Genomic DNA, 21,318 nt, shown 5'->3' on the forward strand with positions numbered 1-21,318 from the left:
AGACTCAATGAGTGTGTCATGTGAATATGCTTAAAAGGTTCTTTGAAAGGGAAGGAGAGAAAAAGGAGGAGGTTTTAATGATTCTAATTCAGTGACGAACCAAATCCAGATAACTGTGAATTTGACATACCTCAAATTAAATTGGAAAATGAGAATGTTCTTAAAAATTAGGATAAATGGTTGAGTTCCCTTCCAGAGGAAAAACAAACTGACCTGAAAGAGTTATTGATATCACATGGGCAAGTTTGTAGAGATGAATTGGGAAGTACTAAAATGGCTATACATGATGTAGATGTGGGAAATGCTGTTCCAATTAAACAAAACCCATACAGACTTAACCCTTTAAAATTGGCACAGGTTAACAAAGAGATAGAGCGCATGCTTAATAATAATGGCATAATTGAAGTGGATTACAACCAATGGAGATCACCCATAGTGATGGTACCTAAACCAGATGGTACCCAACGATTGTGTGTGGACTATAGAAAGGTTAGTGCAGTTACAAGAACGGACTCTTATCCTATCCCATGTTTGGAGGATTGCATTGAGAAAGTGGGACAATCAGTTTTTATTTCCAAACTGGATTTACTTAAAGGTTACTGGCAGGTACCTTTATCCGAAAGGGCGAAGGAGATTTCAGCTTTTGTGATACCAGATGGTATATACCAATTCAAAGTTATGCCATTTGGCATGAAAAACGCCCCAGCCACATTTCAACGGTTAACTAACAAATTCATTTCAGGATTACCCAATTGTTCGGTATACATCGACAATCTGGTAATTTTCAGCCAGACATGGAAAAAACATTTGAAACATCTGATGGAGTTATTCGATCGACTTCAGGAGGCGGGTTTGGTGATAAACCTAGCCAAAAGTGAATTTGGAAAAGCCCAAGTCACTTTCCTTGGCCATACAATCGGACAAGGTTGAATGGTCACACAGGATGTGAAACCAACAGTTATTAAGGAGTTTCTAATACCCTTGAGACAATGGGAAATAATGCGATTTCTTGGCATGAGTGGATTTGATCGAACATTTGTGCAAAAGTTTTGTTGTGTGATTGCTCCAGTGATGGACTTGCTGAAGAAACGTCGAAAATTTCAGTGGACAGCGGACTTTCAACAGGCATTTGACTGCCTGAAAGCTGTGATAACCAATGCTCCTGTGTTGGAGAATTACAAGGAAATCTGTGATCAGATTGAACTAAAGTATCTGACTTTAAAGAGAAATGCCGAGGCGTAGAGAAATGGTCGGATCGTGCAGAGATCTTCTTGTTCAAAGAGACTGTCAATCGAGATGGATTTCAGTTGGAGGAAGAAGAACAAAAATGGACTATATTATTATATCTGTTTGCATGTGTTGTTTTTTGAAACGGAAAAGTCTATTTACTGTCTGTATTTGTTAAAGAATGGTGAAAAGGTGAAAAATTCAACCATTTTGAAATTGATGGTTTATTTATTTTTTCTTGGGGGGAGGTGTCATGTGAGAGTACCTTTAAGAAATGGGTGTTTAAGAAATGTACCTTTAAGAAATAGGTATTATCAGTGATGCTAGAGTGTGTGAAGCTGGGCTGTCTGTCAGCTTTTGACTTTTGTTTTTGAGCAGGCTGCAGGGTGTGTTTTAGTTTTGTTTGAAGTGTTGGAGCCTAAGCCAGACCAAGCAGGTGTGCTGCTGTTCTCTCTGCCATCAAACGACTGTCTCTTGATCATTTGGTGAATTCAAAATTATAAATGTTCTCAGTAGTGAATGTAAACCTAATGTGCTTCTGTTAAATGGTGTTTTTAAGTCGTATGGATGTTGAAAGGAAAGCTTAAAGGATTACTTAGTGTTATATTCTTTGGGGGTTGTATTTGAATTAATGTTTGCTAAGATGTTCACTGTATGTTTTAAAAAGGTTAACTTGAGTTCATAGAATAAACATTGTTTTGCTTTTAACAAATACTTTTCCATTTCTGCTGTACCACACCTGTAGAGTGGGCCGTGTGCTCCACATACCCCAATCTATTAAAAGTTGTTGGTCAGGTGAACTCCATGATACACTTTGGGGTTCTCTAAACCCTGGCCCATAAAACTGGGAATGGTCAATTTCCTTGGCAAGTTCATCCCGAATTTGGCCCCACACACCACGGCCCTATGCAACCTCGTGAAAAAAATCAACCGCCTTTGTGTGGAAGGCGGAGCACCGAACAGAATGGCTGGAGCTGAAAGCCATGCTCACCACTGCACCTGTCCTTGCATTCTTTGACCCAGACTGAGAGACCAAGATATCCACAGATGCGAGTCAGGATGGCACTGGGGCGGTGTTGCTTGAAAGAGACGACACGTCATCCTGGGTACCTGTAGCATACGTGTCACGGGCAATGACACCCACTGAGACCAGATTTGCGCAGATTGAGAAGGAGTGTTTAGGTCTTCTCACTGGCATCCTCAAATTTCATGATTAAGTCTATGGCTTGCCAACATTTACTGTTGAGACGGATCATAGGCCTCTGGTCTACATCATCCAAAAGAACCTGAACGACATGACGCCTTGTTTGCAGAGAATTCTGCTGAAACTCCGGAGGTATGATTTCAATTTGGTGTACACACCTGGCAAGGAGCTCATCATCGCCGATGCATTGTCCCGCTCCGTCAACTCACCCAGTGAACCACTGGAGATCATCCAGCGCATTGAATTGCAGGTACAACTGTGTGCAAGCACTCTCCCGGCAGCAGATGAGAAGATCGTCCTCATCCGAGAAGAGACGGCCAAAGATCCCCTGTTGCAGCGTGTCATCCACAACCTCAGCAATGGCTGGCAGGAAGGGCAATGCCCGCAAATCTACAATGTCAAGGATGACCTGATGCCGATCGACGGCATCCTGCTCAAGCTGGAGAGGATAGTCATTCCGCTACAACTCCAGAGCATGATGGACTCATGAGGGACTCCTGGGCATAGAAAAGTGCAGACGCAGGGCCCGGCAAGCTGTCTACTGGCTCGGCATCAACCAGGACATCACGGACATGGTCCTGAACTGCGAAACCTGTCAGAGGTTCCAACCAGCGCAGAGCAAGGAGACACTGCAACCACGTGACCTAGAGACCTCTCCATGGTCCAAGGTTGGCATTGACCTATTCCACGCGAATGGTCGCGACTATAACTTAATCATCGATTACTTTTCGAATTGTCCTGAGGTGCTGAAGCTGCCAGACCTCACCTCACGGACTGTCATCAAAGCGTGTAAAGAGACATTCTCACGGCATGCCATCCCGAACACCGCCATGAGCGACAATGGCCCGTGCTTCCACAGTCGAGAATGGTCCACGTTTGCCAAGAGCTACAATTTAAGGCGTGTCACCTCCAGTCCGCTCTATCCGCAGTCCAATGGCGAAGTTGAAAATGAGGTGCACATCATTAAGCAGCTCATCTGCAAGGCCTCGGACTCCACTTCCGATATACACCTTGCACTTCTTGCGTACCGGGCGACTCCCTTGTCCACTGGCATGTCGCCAGCTCATCCGCTGATGAACAGGGACCTGCGGACGACGCTTTCAGCCATACACCTGCCCAACCTTGATCACCTCCCGGTGCTGCAGAAGATGCAGCAGCTTTGCGACATGCCACCAATCTGGACGTGCTATCCCCGGCAGACACGGTCAGGATCAAGATACCGGATGGTGGGTGGTCTGCTCCGGTTGTTGTCGTTCGACAGGCCGCGCCCAGATCCTATGTCATACGTATGGCTAATGGCACCATTGTGCGAAGGAATCGAAGGGCACTGCGAAAAGTTGCTTGCCCACAACCACTTTCCCCTCCATTTCCACATGTCGAATTGCCACCTCCAGACACCTCGAACCACGAGGCCACCAGTCGTGCCTCCCACTTGCCTGTCAACACACCATCATCCCCTCCATCACCTCTCCGGCGGTCGACGAGGATCAGACGCAAGCCTCAGTGACTGGACTTATGAGCATTTGTTTTTTTTGTTCTGTTCTGTATTCCTCAGTCAGTCACATTAGACAGACACATTCACATGTATATACATCTTTAAAAAAAAAAAAGGGGGAAAGATGTCATGATATGCAAATGTGCAACCAATGAACGCTCAGAATAGGACACAGCCAATGGGCAGTCAGGACACTCAGAGGTGGCATCACCACATGGGGACATGACATAAACACTATAAAAGGGATGAGACACTCACACCCTGCCTCTTTCCACAGACAGACATCTACAGAGTTAGACAGGGTTGATGAGCAGCATCACTCCCCAGCACATGGCTTAGAACAAGCTGCTACAATTAGACTGAGTTACTACAGTTCGATTAGAACGAAGAACAAAGAAAAGTACAGCACAGGAACAGGCACTTCCGCCCTCCAAGCCCGTGCCGACCATGCTGCCCGACTAAACTACAATCTTCTACAATTCCTGGGTCCGTATCCCTCTATTCCCATCCTATTCATGTATTTGTCAAGATGCCCCTTAAATGTCACTATCGTCCCTGCTTCCACCACCACCTCCGGTAGCGAGTTCCAGGCACCCACTACCCTCTGTGTAAAAAAAAAAAAAAAAGCTTGCCTCGTACATCTACTCTAAACCTTGCCCCTCGCACCTTAAACCTATGCCCCCTAGTAATTGACCACTCTACCCTGGGGAAAAGCCTCTGACTATCCACTCTGTCTATGCCCCCATAATTTTGTAGACCTCTATCAGGTCACCCCTCAACCTCCGTCGTTCCAGTGAGAACAAACCGAGTTTATTCAACCGCTCCTCATAGCTAATGCCCTCCATACCAGGCAACATTCTGGTAAATCTCTTCTGCACCCTCTCTAAAGCCTCCACATCCTTCTGGTAGTGTGGCGACCAGAATTGAACACTGTACTCCAAGTGTGGCCTAACTAAGGTTCTATACAGCTGCAACATGACTTGCCAATTCTTATACTCAATGCCCCGGCCAATGAAGGCAAGCATGCCGTATGCCTTCTTGACTACTTTCTCCACCTGTGTTGCCCCTTTCAGTGACCTGTGGACCTGTACTCCTAGATCTCTCTGACTTTCAATACTCTTGAGGGTTCTATCATTCACTGTATATTCCCTACCTGCATTAGACCTTCCAAAATGCATTACCTCACATTTGTCCGGATTAAACTCCATCTGCCATATCTCCGCCCAAGTCTCCAAACAATCTAAATCCTGCTGTATCCTCATCGCTATCTGCAATTCCACCAACCTTTGTGTCGTCTGCAAACTAATCAGACCAGTTACATTTTCCTCCAAATCATTTATATATACTACAAACAGCAAAGGTCACAGCACTGATCCCTGCGGAACACCACTAGTCACAGCCCTCCAATTAGAAAAGCATCCTTCCATTGCTACTCTCTGCCTTCTATGACCTAGCCAGTTCTGTATCCACCTTGCCAGCTCACCCCTGATCCCGTGTGACTTCACCTTTTGTACTAGTCTACCGTGAGGGATCTTGTCAAAGGCCTTACTGAAGTCCATATAGACAACATCCACTGCCCTACCTGCATCAATCATCTTTGTGACCTCCTCGAAAAACTCTTATCAAGTTAGTGAGACACGACCTCCCCTTCACAAAACCATGCTGCCTCTCACTAATACGTCCATTTGCTTCCAAATGGGAGTAGATCCTGTCTCAAAGAATTCTCTCCACTAATTTCCCTACCACTGACGTAAGGCTCACCGGTCTCTAGTTCTCTGGATTATCCTTGCTACCCTTCTTAAACAGAGGAACAACATTGGCTATTCTCCAGTCCTCCGGGACATCACCTGAAGACAGTGAGGATCCAAAGATTTCTGTCAAGGCCTCAGCAATTTCCTCTCTAGCCTCCTTCAGTATTCTGGGGTAGATCCCATCAGGCCCTGGGGACTTATCTACCTTAATAGTTTTCAAGACGCCCAACACCTCGTCTTTTTGGATCTCAATGTGACCCAGGCTATCTACACGCCCTTCTCCAGACTCAACATCTACCAATTCCTTCTCTTTGGTGAATACTGATGCAAAGTATTCATTTAGTACCTCGCCCATTTCCTCTGGCTCCACACATGGATTCCCTTGCCTATCCTTCAGTGGGCCAACCCTTTCCCTGGCTACCCTCTTGCTTTTTATGTACGTGTAAAAGGCCTTGGAATTTTCCTTAACCCTATTTGCCAATGACTTTTCGTGACCCCTTCTAGCCCTCCTGACTCCTTGCTTAAGTTCCTTCCTACTTTCCTTATATTACACACAGGCTTCGTCTGTTCCCAGCCTTTTAGCCATGACAAATGCCTCCTTTTTCTTTTTGACGAGGCCTACAATATCTCTCGCTTTCCAAGGTTCCCAAAAATTGCCGTATTGATCCTTCTTCCTCACAGGAACATGCCGGTCCTGAATTCCTTTCAACTGACTCTTGAAAGTCTCCCACATGTCAGATGTTGATTTGCCCTCAAACATCCGCCCCCAATCTATGTTCTTCAGTTCCCGCCTAATATTGTTATAATTAGCCTTGCCCCAATTTAGCACATTCATCCTAGGACCACTCTTTTCCTTGTCCACCAGTACTTTAAAACTTACTGAATTGTGGTCACTGTTACCGAAATGCTCCCCTACTGAAACATCTACCACCTGGCCGGGCTCATTCCCCAATACCAGGACCAGTACCGCCCCTTCCCTAGTTGGACTGTCTACATATTGTTTTCAGAAGCCCTCCTGGATGCTCCTTACAAATTCTGCCCCGTCTAAGCCCTGGCACGAAGTGAGTCCCAGTCAATATTGGGGAAGTTGAAGTCTACCATCACCACAACCCTGTTGTTTTTACTCTTTTCCAAAATCTGTCTACCTATCTGGTCCTCTATCTCCCGCTGGCTGTTGGGAGGCCAGTAGTAAATCCCCAACATTGTGACCATAAGACCATAAGACATAGGAGCGGAAGTAAGGCCATTCGGCCCATCGAGTCCACTCCACCATTCAATCATGGCTGATTTAAACTCCATTTACCCGCTCTCTCTCCATAGCCCTTAATTCCTCGAGAAATCAAGAATTTATCAACTTCTGTCTTAAAGACAGGAGTTATGGAAGAGGGGGAGTTATGGAATCCTTGTGGGAGGCATGTCCACGTGTACTGCTGCCCTTGAAAGGTAAACGCGAATTTATACTGAGAGGCCCTGTCTAACGGGATGGACCAAAAGCCATTGTCCAGCACTGTGAAATATATTGCTTATACTCCCTGTTTGAGCATGGTCTTGGGACTCGTGGCAACAGTGGGGGCTGCTACCTTGTTAAGTTCTCGGTAGTCGATCGTTAGTCGCCATGAACCATCGGGCTTTTTTATAGGCCAAATTGGGGCATTATTCGTGGACGCTACGGGTTGAATAACGCCTTAGTCTAACAAACTGTTAATAACCTTCAAAATCTCACCTCGGCTTGCTGTGGGAAACCGTATTGCTTTTGCGGCTTTGGATCGGGACCTGAAATATTTACTGTACCTGGGATCTTCCCACAATCGTGTTTGTGTTGTGCGAACAAATCTTTGTGTTTCATGAGGACCTCTCTAATCGTCTGGTCTGCACTAATTGTTTGCGGATTAAACCAATAGTCCCCTACTGAGCAAATCGTGTTTTCATAATCTCCTACTGTGAGTGCAGCGGGATCCATAAGACCATAAGACATAGGAGCGGAAGTAAGGCCATTCGGCCCAACGAGTCCACTCCACTATTCAATCATGGCTGATTTCAACTCCATTTACGCGCTCTCTCTCCATAGCCCTTAATTCCTCGAGAAATCAACAATTTATCAACTTCTGTCTTAAAGACACTCAACGTCCCGGCCTCCACCGCCCTCTGTGGCAATGAATTCCACAGACCCACCACTCTCTGGCTGAAGACATATCTCCTCATCTCTGTTCTAAAGTGCCTCCCTTTTATTCTAAGGCTGTGCCCCCGGGTCCTCGTCTCCCCTGCTAATGGAAACAACTTCCTTACGTCCATCCTATCTAAGCCATTCATTATCTTGTAAGTTTCTATTAGATCTCCCCTCAACCTCCTAAACTCCAATGAATATAATCCCAGGATCCTCAGACGTTCATCGTATGTTAGGCCTACCATTCCTGGGATCATCCGTGTGAATCTCCGCTGGACCCGCTCCAGTGCCAGTATGTCCTTCCTGAGGTGTGGGGCCCAAAATTGCTCACAGTATTCTAAATGGGGCCTAACTAATGCTTTATAAAGCTTCAGAAGTACATCCCTGCTTTTATATTCCAAGCCTCTTGAGATAAATGACAACATTGCATTTGCTTTCTTAATTACGGACTCAACCTGCAAGTTTACCTTTAGAGAATCCTGGACTAGGACTCCCAAGTCCCTTTGCACTTCAGCATTATGAATTTTGTCACCGTTTAGAAAATAGTCCATGCCTCTATTCTTTTTTCCAAAGTGCAAGACCTCGCACTTGCCCACGTTGAATTTCATCAGCCATTTCTTGGACCACTCTCCTAAACTGTCTAAATCTTTCTGCAGCCTCAAAACCTCCTCCATACTACCTGCCCCTCCACCTAACTTTGTATCATCGGAAAACTTAGCCAGAGTGCCCCCAGTCCCGTCATCTAGATCGTTAATATATAAAGAGAACAGCTGTGGCCCCAACACTGAATCCTGCGGGACACCAGTCGTCACCGGTTACCATTCCGAAAAAGAACCTTTTATCCCAACTCTCTGCCTTCTGCCTGACAGCCAATCGTCAATCCATGTTAGTACCTTGCCTCGAATACCATGGGCCCTTATTTTACTCAGCAGTCTCCAGTGAGGCACCTTATCAAAGGCCTTTTGGAAGTCAAGATAGATAACATCCATTGTCTCTCCTTGGTCTAACCTATTTGTTATCTCTTCAAAGAACTCTAACAGGTTTGTCAGGCACGACCTCCCCTTACTAAATCCATGCTGACTTGTCCTAATCCGACCCTGCACTTCCAAGAACTTCGAAATCTCATCCTTAACAATGGATTCTAGAATCATGCCAACAACCGAGGTTAGGCGAAATGGCCTATAATTTTCCATCTTTTTCCTTGTTCCCTTCTTGAACAGGGGGGTTACAATGGCGATTTTCCAATCCTCTGGGACTTTCCCTGACTCCAGTGACTTTTGAAAGATCATAACTAACGCCTCTACTATTTCTTCAGCTATCTCCTTTAGAACTCTAGGATGTAGCCCACCTGGGCCCGGAGATTTATCAATTTTTAGGCCTCCTAGTTTCTCTAGCACTTTCTCCTTTGTGATGGCTACCATATTCAAATCTGCCCCCTGACTCTCCGGAATTGTTGGGATATTACTCATGTCTTCTACTGTGAAGACTGACGCAAAGTACTTATTTAGTTCCTCAGCTATTTCCTTGTCTCCCATCACTAGATTACCAGCGTCATTTTGGAGCGGCCCAATGTCTACCTTTGCCTCCCGTTTGTTTTTAATGTATTTAAATAAACTTTTACTATCATTCCTAATGTTACTGGCTAGCCTACCTTCATAATTGATCCTCTCTTTCCTTATTTCTCTCTTTGTTATCCTTTGTTTGTTTTTGTAGCCTTCCCAATCTTCTGACTTCCCACTACTCTTTGCCACATTATAGGCTTTCTCTTTTGCTTTGATGCATTCCCTAACTTCCTTTGTCAGCCATGGCTGCCTAATCCCCCCTCTGATAACCTTTCTTTTCTTTGGGATGAGCCTCTGTACTGTGTCCTCAATTACTCCCAGAAACTCCTCCCATTGCTGTTCTACTGTCTTTCCCACTAGGCTCTGCTCCCAGTCGATTTTCGTCGGTTCCTCCCTCATGCCCCTGTAGTTACCTTTATTTAACTGTAACACCTTTACATCTGATTCTACCTTTCTTTCAAATTGGAGATTGTATTCTACCATATTATGATCACTGCCTCCTAAGTGTTCCCTTACTTTAAGATCTTTAATCAAGTCTGGCTCATTACATAACACTAAGTCCAGAATGGCCTGTTCCCTCGTGGGCTCCATCACAAGTTGTTCCAAAAAGCCCTCCTGTAAACATTCAATGAATTCCCTTTCCTTGGGTCTACTGGCAGCATTATTTACCCAGTCCACCTGCATATTGAAGTCCCCCATGATCACTGTCACCTTGCCTTTCTGACATGCACTTTCTATTTTGTGGTGCATTTTGTGCCCCCGGTCCTGACCACTGTTAGGAGGCCTGTACATAACTCCCATTATGGTTTTTTTGCCTTTGTGGTTCCTCAACTCTACCCACACAGACTCCACATCAACTGACCCTATGTCGTTTAGTGCTATTGATTTAATTTCATTCCTAATTAACAAGGCAACCCCGCCTCCTCTGCCCACCTCTCTTGTCTTTTCGATAGGTTGTGAATCCCTGGATGTTTAAATGCCAGTCCTGAACCCTCTGCAACCACGTCTCTGTGATGCCTACCACATCATACCTGCCAGTCACAATCTGGGCCACAAGCTCATCTACCTTGTGACTGCACCATTCTTATTCCTGATCTCTACCCATATAGCCTCACTGTCCTCTGAGGTGTCCTCCCGTAGTACAGCTGTGATATCCTCCCTAACCAGTAGCGCAACCCCGCCATCCCTTTTACCTCCCCCTCTATCCCGCTTGAAACATCTAAATCCTGGAACGTTTAGCTGCCAATCCTGCCCTTCCCTCAACCATGTCTCTGTAATGGCAACAATATCATAGTTCCACATACTAGTCCAAGCTCTAAGTTCATCTGCCTTACCCGTAATACTTCTTGCATTAAAGCATATGCACTTACCGCTGTGTTCAGCAATTTCACCCTGTCTGCTCTGCCTCAGAGCCATGCTGTCCCCATTCCCTAGTTCTCCCTCAATGCTCTCACCTTCTGACCTATTGCTCCCGTGCCCACCCCCCTGCCATACTAGTTTAAACCCTCCCGTGTGACACTAGCAAACTTCGCGGCCAGGATATTTATGCCTCTCCAGTTTAGGTGCAACCCGTTCTTATATAGATCACACCTGCCCCGGAAGTGCTCCCAGTGGTCCAGATAACAGAAACCCTCCCTCCTGCACCAGCTGTTTAGCCACGTATTTAGCTGCTCTATCTTCTTATTTCTAGCCTCACTGGCACGTGGCACAGGGAGTAATCCCGAGATTACAACCCTTGAGGTCCTGTCTTTTAACTTTCTGCCTAGCTCCCTGAACTCCTGCTGCAGGACCTCATGCCCCTTCTTGCCTATGTCGTTAGTACCGATATGTATAATGTCCTCTGCCTATTTGCCCTCCCCCTTCAGGATGCACTCTACCCGTTCGGAGACATCCTTGGACCCTGGCACCACGGAGGCAACAAACCATCCTGGAGTCTCTTTCATGTCCACAGAAGCGCCTATCTGTGCCCCTGACTATAGAGTTCCCTATGACTATTGCTCTTCTGCGCTTTGACCCTCCCTTCAGAACATCAGAGCCAGCCGTGGTGCCACTGCTCTGCTGTTTTCCCTTGATAGGCTATCCCCCCCCGAAAGTATCCAAAGGGGTATACCTGTTTGAGAGGAGGACAACCACAGGGGATTCCTGCACTGACTGCCTGCCCTTTCTGGTGGTCACACATTTCTCTGCCTGCACCTTGGGTGTGACCACATTTATATAACTGCTATCTATGACGCTTTCCGCCACCTGCATGCTCCTAAGTGCAATTGCTGCTCCAACCGAACCATGCGGTCTGTGAGGAGCTCCAGTTGGGTGCACTTTCTGCAGATGCAGCCATACAGGACGTTGGAAGCCTCCCGGACCTGCCACATCTCACAGTTAGAGCACTGCACCCCTCTAACTGACATTGCGTCAATTAATTAGTAAATTAAAGTTAAAAGTTTAAAACAATTTTAAAAAGTTACTGTTAATTATCTGTTAACTGTTAGCAGAGAGTCGACTCATTTGAGAACTGTGTTAATAGTTCAATAAACACGTTGAACTCATTTCAGAGTGTGGAGCATCCTTTGGTTAAGACTGCATCAAGTAGCAGCCTGTGTTATCCGAAGCAGCATATCACAACAGGAGCTGCACTCATCCCGGCAAAGGGAGAGTATTCCATCACATTCTTTACTTGTGCCTTGTAGATTGTGGACAGGCTTTGGGGAGTCATGAGGTGAGTTACATGTTGCAGGATTCCCTGCTTCTGACCTGCTCTTGTAGCCGCCGTATTTGTATGGCTAGTTCAGTTTCAATGGTAGTCCACAGGATGTTGATAATGGGGGATTGAGTGAAGGTAATGCCATTGAATGTCAAGGGGCAATGGTTAGATTCTCTCTTGTTGGAGGTGGCCATTGTCTGGCCCTTGCATGGGACAAATATTGCTTGCCACTTGTCAGTTCAAGCCTGGATATTGTCCAGATCTTGTTTAATTTGGACATGGACTGCTTCAATATCTGAGGAGTTGCGAATGGTACAATCATCAGGAAACACCCATACTTTTGACCTTTGGATGGAAGGAAGGTGAGCAGCTGAAGATGGTTGAGCCTAGGACACTACCCTGAGGAACTCCTGCAGTGATGTCCGAGAGTTAAGGTGACTGACCTCCAACAAGCACAAACCTCTCCCTTTGTGCCAAGTCTGAGTTCATCTAGTGGAGAGTTGTCCAGCTGATTCCCATTGACTTCAGTTTTGCGAGGGCTCCTTGATGCCATACTCGGTCAAATGTTACCTTGATATCAAGGGCAGTCACTCTCCCCTCACCTCTGGCGTTTAAGCTCTTTGTCTATGTTTGACCTGAGGCTGTAATGAGGTCAGGAGCCAGGTGGCCGTGGCTGACTCCAAGGTGAGTGTCACTGAGCAGGTAATTGCTGGACAAGTGCTGCTTGCTTGCACTGTTGATGACGTCTTCCATAAGTTTACTGACAGAGAATGACTGATGGGGCAGTAATTGGCTGGGTTGGATTTGTCCTGCCTTTTGTGTACAGGACATAAATGGATAATTTCCACATTGTCAGGTAGATGCCAGTGTTATAGCTGTTTTGGAACTGCTTGGCTAGGGGTGCGGCAAGTTCTGGAACACAAGTCGTCACTATTGCCAGAATATTGTCGGGGACCCATTGCCATTGCAGTATCCAATGTCTTCAACCATTTCTTGATATCTTTATGGAGTGAATCAAATGGGCTGAAGACTGGCATCTGTGATGCTGGGGACAACCGGAGAAGGCTGAGATGGAATGTGAATGCTCATGGGGTGTGTAAGATTGGTCAACTACAGGCACAGACTTTGACAAAGGGTCATCTGGACTCGAAACGTTAGCTCTTTTCTTTCCCGACAGATGCTGCCAGACCTGCTGAGATTTTCCAGCATTTTCTTTTTGGTTTCAGATTCCTGCATCCGCAATAATTTGCTTTTAACTTCAGGCACGAGTTGACAAATGGAATTAGGATATTATTACGGTCAGAGAGACCTGGTTCAAAGAAGGGCAGGACTGGCCGTTAAATATTCCTGGGCACAAGGTGTTTAAGCGAGACAGGAAAGGAAGAAAGAAGAAAGGTGGGTGTGCAGGAGAGTGGTAGTATTGATTAAAGATGGCATTACAGTACTGGAGAGAGGATATTCCAGAGGGCTCAAGGACAGGCTATCTCTGGCTAGAGATAAAGCATGAAGAATGTGCAATAACATTGACCGCTGTCGTATATCGGTTACCAGCTAGGGGAAGGGATGTAGAGAAACAAATTTGCAAAGAAATTACAGATAGCTGTAATAATTCGAGTAATTATTGAGGAGGAACTTCCAGTTATCCAAATATGAATAGGAACATTGGAAAGGGGCAAGTGAGGCGAGAGTTCCTGAAATGTGTTCGAGATAATTTTCTTTAGTATATTTGTGGTCCAACGAGAGGGCCAACAATATTGGGACTGGTTCTGGGGAATCAGTTGGTCCAGATGGATTAAATATTAATGGGAGAGAGGGCAGCACGGTGGCACAGTGATTAGTACTGCGGCCTCCCGGCGCCGAGGTGCAAGGTTCGATCCTGGCTTTGGGTCACTGTCCGTGAGGAGTTTGCACATTCTCCCCATGTTTGCGTGGGTTTCGCTTGCACAATCCAAAATCCAAAAGATGTGCGGGCAAGGTGGATTGACCACACTAAATTGCCCCTTAATTGGAAAAGAATGAATTGGGTATTCTAAATTTATAAATAAGAAAAATAAATACATATTAGTGGGAGAGCATTTGGGGAACAGTGACCCTTGTATCATAAAGTTTAGGTTGGCCGCGGAAAAGAGCAACTTGGGGGGGAAAGCCAGTTTCAATAGAATGAGAATGCATCTGAGTCGAGTGAGTTGGAATCAAATGTTTGCAGAAACGATGATGGCTGCACATTGGGTCACCTTTAAAGAAAAAGTATTGCAGGCAATATCGAGGTATATTCGCTTGAAGGAAAAAGGTAGGATAAATAAATCCAGATCCTTCTGAGTGCCAAGAGAGTTCGAGGTGGAGCTGGAATGGAAGAAAATGTGTACGACAGAAGTCGGGTAGAAAGTTCAATGGAGAATCAGGCTGAATATAGAAGGACCAGAGGGGAAGTGAAGAAACTGGTAAGGAGAGAGTATGAAACTGGGCAGGTAACATAAAAGGGTATCCCAAGGTTTTCTATAAACATACAAATAACAAAGGGGTAGGGCTGATTAGGGATTAAAAAGGTGACTTGCATGTGGAGGTAACAGAAATAGTAGAAGTATTAAACAAGCATTTTGCATCTGTCTTTCCAATGGGAGAAGATGCTACCCAGGCTGAGGTGAGCAAGGCAGTAACTGATACACCAGAAGATTTTACAATTGAACAGGAGGAGCTGTTAGAAAATCTATCTTAAAATTGATACGGTACCAGGACTATATGAGATGCATCCAAGTACGGAGGGAAGTGAGAGTGGAAATTACAGAGATGCGAGTGGCAATCTTCCAGTCTTCTTTCGACATTGGTGGTGCTGGGAGACTGGAAAATTGCAACTGTTACACCCTTGTTCAAAAAGAGGTGCAAGGATAAAGCCAGCAACTACAGACCAGTCAGTTTGACTTCAGTGGCAGGGAAGCCTCTGGAAACTATAGTTCAGAACAAAATAAATAGTTACTCAGACAAGTACGTTCATCTTGACTGTCTGCACTCTCCCTGCCAGGGAGATTGGGAGTTTGGCAGGTCCTTTTTAACTTCCTCTATCAGGCTGGTCAGGCTCCATTTGTGGATCCCTGTCTAGTCATGAGCAATTTGGATCCCCAGGTAGCAGAATTTGTGTCAGGCCTGTTTAAATGGCATTCCCTTCAGCTCTGACCCTACCCTTTGCGGGTTTAACAGGAAGATCTTTCTTTTGTTCAGGTTTAGTTTGTAGCCCGAGAAGGCTCCAACCTCTTTCCAGAGCCCCATGATTCCTCTCATGCAGCTTTGCGGGTCCAAGATGTAGAGGAGCAGTTCATCCACATGTGCCTCTGTGCAAATGGAAGTACTTAGAGCTGGTGGTATTTGACCGTACGATCGCTGTGGCTGCTGGAGTTTTTTTGAAGTGTTAATAGAGAAGGTTGATAAGAGCAATGCTGTTGATGTGGTGTATATGTATTTTCATAAGGGCAGCACGGTAGCACAAGTGGATAGCACTGGCTTCACAGCGCCACGGTCCCAGGTTCGATTCCCCGCTGGGTCACTGTCTGTGCGGAGTCTGCACGTTCTCCCCATGAGATAGATTTCCTCCGCGTGCTCCGGTTTCCTCCCGCAGTCCAAAGACGTGCAGGTTAAGTGGATTGGCCATGATAAATTGCCTTTACTGACCAAAAAGGTTAGGAGGGGTTATTGGGTTACGGGGATAGGGTGGAAGTGAGGGCTTAAGTGGGTCGGTGCAGACTCGAAGGACCAAATGGCCCCCTTTTGTACTGTATGTTCTAAAACACATAGAGCCAGACTCTGTGCTCATCTCCTCTCTGGAAAATCCTTCCAATTGTTTACCACCCTAGGCACAATTGCCAGTGGTTCGATTGCTAGGGTGAACAGCAGCGGGGACAACGGGCTTCTCTGCCTTGTGCCTCTGTGCAAATGGAAGTACTTAGAGCTGGTGGTATTTGACCATACGATCGCTGTGGCTGCTGGAGTTTTTTTGAAGAGTTAGCAGAGAAGGTTGATAAGGGCAATGCTGTTGATGTGGTGTATATGAATTTTCATAAGGTATTTGATACAGTGCCACACAACAGACCTGAGAGAAAATTTGGCATTCATGGAATAAAAGGGCAGGTAGGCACTTGAAATTGGCAGAGTGACAGGAAACAGAGTACTGATAAATGTTTGTTTTTCAGATTAAAAAGGTTTGTAATGGAGTTCCGCATGGTTTGTGATGCTGAGCGAGGCCAACAGCGCAGGTTCCATTCCCGTACCGACTGAGGTTATTCATTCTCAACCTTTTAAAAAAATATTTTTTTATTCTCCTCTTCACATTTTCTCTCAAATTTACACTCACCAATAAACAATAATCAGTAACGAATGTAATGTCGATCCCCATATCAATAACAACGATCCCATCCTCCCACCAAACCCCCAAACATTAGCCCGCATGTTAACGTAAACAAATGACAAAGAGGAATCAGGAATCACCTACAGTCACCATTAACACAGACAGCCCTCCCCCCAACCCTCCCAGCCCCCACCCCCTAATGTTCAATGTGATCCAATTCTCGAAAGTGCATAATGAATAACGCCCATGAATTGTAGCTACCCTCTATCCTTCCTCTCTGTTCAAATTTGACCTTTTCAAGGGTCAAGAATTCCAGCAGCCCCCCCCCCCCCCCCCCTCCCCCATGCCAGGGCACAGTGTGGAGAAGCTGATCTCCAGCCGAACAGGATCCGCCTTTGGGCGATCAACGAGGCGAAGGCTACAACAGCTGCTTCCGCGCCATTTCCAACATCGGCTGGTCCGATACCCCGAATATGGCCTTTCGAGGGCCTGGGTCCAGTTTCATGTGCACCACTTCAGAGATTACTCTAAGCACCTCCTTTCAGTAATCCTCCAGCTTTAGACAGGACCAAAACATATGAATGTGGTTTACGGCCCCCCCGCCCACCCCCCAACTTTCACATACATCTTCTACCCCCTCAAAGAGCCGGCTCATCCTTGCTCTTGTAAGGTGCGCTCTACACACCACCTTCAGCTGTATCAGCCCCAACCTCGCACACGAGGTGGAGGCGTTCACCCTCCGGAGCACCTCACACCAGAACCCCTCCTCTCCCAACTCTTCCTCCCACTTTGCCTTGATCACTTCTAGGGAACCTTCTCCTCCTCCAAAATAGCTCCGTAAACCGCCGGTACTACCCCCTTCTCCAGTCCCCCTGTCGTCAGCACTTCCTGCAGCAATGTGGAAACCGGCGCTACTGGGAAGCTCTGTATCTCCTTTCCGGCAAAGTCTCGAACCTGCATGTACTTCCCCCTGCTCCAGCCTATACTTCGCTCCCAGCTCCTTCAATCCCGCAAAACGACCCCCAAGAAACAAATCTTTAAGTGTCCTAATTCCTTTCTCCTCCTATCTCCGAAAATCGCCTTGTCAACCTTGCTCCTTGTCTGAGTTGTGGTGATCAGTCACCACCAGTCAGCTCTCCTCCTCAGGGGAAAGCAGCCTCTGGTCATCTGGGACTATGGCGACGTTACCTAACCTTTATTAACAAATTAGACTGTTCGTTCAGGCATGATTTCAAAACTTGCAGATGATACGAAGATTGGGAACCTTGTCAGCTGTGGTGCGGATAGTCTTGAACTTCAAAAGGACACGGGGCTGGATTCTCCCCACCCCGACTACAAAATTGTGTTTGGCGACTGGGCGGAGAATCCAGTTCTCCGCATGAAATCGGGACCGGCGCCGGTTCAGTGATTCTCCGCCCCCCGAAAAGCGTACGCCGCACTGATTATCCACCACCTAAGGCCATTGCCTGAGAGCCCACTATTCTCCGACCTGACCGGCCGAATTCCCGACGGCGTGGACCACTCATGGTCCTACCGTTCGGGATACTCGTGAGTCCGCAGCCACCACAGGCAGGGGGCAGGAGGGGGGGGGCCTCATTCTGGACTGGTCTTTTATTGTGCGGGCGGTCCAGGTCGGGCGCGTGGCCGATCAGGGACACTATTTCCGCGGTCCAGAGACGCGCGCGGTCTGAGTCAGCCATGGAGCACGGTGCGGCCGCTGGAGACCGCCGCCATGCGCATGCGTGGCCTCTGACCCGGAAGTGCAGGGGGCTGCCACGGCAGCTGCCTGCAGGCCCCCTGAAAGGCTGTGAATCTGTGGCCTTTTGACGCCAGTTTTTCTGGCGTAAAAGACCACCGTTTTCACGACGGCGTGGGGACATAGTCCCTGAAACGGAGACTCCCATGATTGGTGAATTGGGCAGACAAGTGCCAGATGAATTAAGGGCTATGGAGAGAGAGCGGGTAAATGGAGTTGAAATCAGCCATGATTGAATGGTGGAGTGGACTCGATGGGCCGAATGGCCTTACTTCCGCTCCTATGTCTTATGGTCTTATGAAGTTCAATACAGAGAAGTGTGAGGTGATTCATTTTGGTAGGATGTATATGAAGAGACAATATAAAATAAAGGGAGAAACTAAAGGAAGTGCAGGTAAGTTATTGAAGATGGCAGGGCATGTTGAGAGAGCAGTTAATAATACATATATTATCTTAGGCTTTATTAATAGGAGCATTAAATGCAAGTATAAGGAGGTTATCTTGAATTTGAATAAGATATTAGTTATGCCTCTTCTGGAGTACCGTATTCACTTCTGGGCATCATACTTTGAGGAGTGATATGAATGCATTGGAAAGGATACAGAGGCGATTCACAAGGATAAAAAACTGTAGCGATGAGGATGAATTGGAGAGGGTGGGTCTGTTTTTCTTGGAGAACAGAAGGCTGAGAGGATACTTGATGGAGGTATTCAAGTTTCCGAGGTGTATGGACAGAGTAAATAGTGAAAAGCTGTTACCACTCGAGAGCATAAAGAACTAGAGGCCACAGATGCAAAATAATGGCCAAACGGAGTAAAAGTGAAGTGAGGAAACCTTTTCACCCAGAGGGTGTTTGGAGTCTGGGATGAACTTGCTGAGATGGTGGTGGAGGCAGGTTCAATAGAGGTATTCAAAAGGGAATCAGATTGCCACCTGAAAGTAAAGAACGTGCAAGGTTTTGGGGCTGAGGAAGGGGTGTGGGACTAGGTATGACCAGAACAAACATTGCTTGTTTCAGAAAACTTGTAGAGGTTAATGATATAATTTCTGTTTGCAGAAAGCTGAACTGGTAAAGTACATGAGTTTGACAAGTTTTAAAAGTTTTGAGGTAGTGTAGCTTTGTTTTTTAAAAAAGGAATATACTCCCATGTAAAAAAAAACGCAGTTAACCAATGCGCTCATTTTATATTGTTGAACATGCTCCAAACGTAGTACTATCGGTGAAAAAAGAAATGGGATTATATAACAGCTCATGTTCCAGATTCTGCTGATAGCTTACAGTATTATCAAAATATTATGAAGACGAATATCAGCTCTTTTAGAAAAAGTAAGAATTAGAGGCACCATTTATTTTCATAAAGCATGGAAGGGACCAAATGTGGAAATATTATAATTTAGATGAACATGCATCTCCGCAAATGTAGTTGAATGTCCAAAGCATTGCACCCGACTTTATGTATCAGCATAACAAATCACCTCATTCTCTTAATATACCGCTGCAAACCCAGATCTTGGCTGATTTTAAAGAAAATATGGTTTTATTGAAATTTATAAAACCTTAATGATGGTAGTATGGAATAAAGACAATTGCTGGATGTACACAGCAGGTTACTCAGCATCTTTAGAAAAACAAAGTTTTGGTATCAGGTAACTGAAGATTGAGGTAAACAGGCATTTTAGTATAGTTGGAAAAATGGAGATGGAGTAAGAATAGCTAATGTGTTGAATCACCTGCAAACTGATAATTATAAAATGTATTAGTAGAGGATGCAGGGAATTAAAAAGAGACAAATGTGTGTGCAAATAGTGGAAGGAGAAAGCCAGACAAAAATCTACACGAAGAGGGAAGAAAAACATGAACAGGCATCGGGTTTAAAAAAAAAAAAAAAATTCAAAGTGAAAATACAAGAGAAACAGAGTGGATTCATCAATCTAGATGAAAATGTTGCAGTAACACAAGGTGCTTGCCCTGTTCTCCTCTTCACCCTAACAATGTGACTTGTAATCCTTTGTTTCAGATAATACTGCCAATCAGTCACCAAACTCCTACTGCTTCCAGATAAATTTCAACAGTTTGTACACAGCATTGTACGAGCAGCAGAAATCTGACCAGGCCACTCTTCTGCTGTATACCTTGTTGCATCAGAACCCGAATGTGAGAACATATGTGCTGGCCCGTACTGATGTAGAAAATCTGGTGAGTGTGCTTTAGACTTTGTGTAGTCACAGATGAATTGTACTGTTTCCTGAATTTCCTTTCCTCCTCTGAAGGTGCTGACTCTTCCTATGTTAAAGTTGTAAAGGCCAGTTCAGACTGAGATCAGTACATATGAGAATTGAAGCTTGTACCTTCTAATCAGCATGACCACGTGCCACCTTACTTGATGTCTTTATCCACTAAGCCAGTAGGGCTGAATGAATTGCCCGTGCAGTGTGTGTATATATATATATAAATATATATATATATATATGCCCCATACCTCAAATAAGTTTCTGTTATGGGCAGGCTGTGGTTTAAATCTGATGGACACTGGATATTTTGGAGGATTTCATTTATAGGTTATGGTTTTGTTTTTCTTCTCATTTTACAGAACGGAATCCTTTTTTGTTGCAAATTACTGATGCTGAGGAACATAGCCAAACTTAATATACTCTAGCTTCTGTCTTTCTGCTTTGATTCATACTCTAATGACAGAACAGTAAAGCAAAACCTTTTATTTCCATTTCTTATTCTCCCACATTCTTGGTATCGAGATTACAGAATAAACGTGGGTACCATATCACGAGTTGTGTTCCTCCTATTTTGACTTATTTGGTGTTTTCTACTAAAAACTTTTAAATTCAGACATGTTTCATAAGGCATTAACCTTGCCTGAAGCACACACCTCATTTTCCTCCTGCTGATTATCAAAGGCAAATGTGGATGATGTCTCTGAGGATTGTTCCTCCCCTGGTTTAACCAAGAATAGGGGCTTTTCACAGTAACTTCATTGAAGCCTACTTGTGACAATAAGCGATTATTACTATTATCTCTCAAATCAGGGGATGGTAGGTTTGAGCATCCTTCTTTGCCAGGTTATTTAATTCATGAACATATGGAAAAGAACATGGGTAAAAAAAAAACT

General features: G+C 45.4%; 1 protein-coding gene across 3 annotated transcripts in view; it reads left to right on the forward strand.

Moving 5' to 3' along the window:
* dym (dymeclin) overlaps positions 1 to 21,318 on the forward strand; it is a 782,339-nt gene that overhangs the window by 282,922 nt on the left and 478,099 nt on the right. For all 3 annotated transcript variants that reach the window (XM_072497436.1, XM_072497434.1, XM_072497435.1), the window contains exon 11: positions 20,212 to 20,390. In XM_072497436.1, coding sequence (XP_072353537.1) covers positions 20,212 to 20,390 — 179 coding nt within the window. The remainder of the gene's footprint in view (positions 1 to 20,211; positions 20,391 to 21,318) is intronic.

Source organism: Scyliorhinus torazame, chromosome 3 (genome assembly GCF_047496885.1).
Source record: "Scyliorhinus torazame isolate Kashiwa2021f chromosome 3, sScyTor2.1, whole genome shotgun sequence".
Taxonomy (NCBI): domain Eukaryota; kingdom Metazoa; phylum Chordata; class Chondrichthyes; order Carcharhiniformes; family Scyliorhinidae; genus Scyliorhinus; species Scyliorhinus torazame.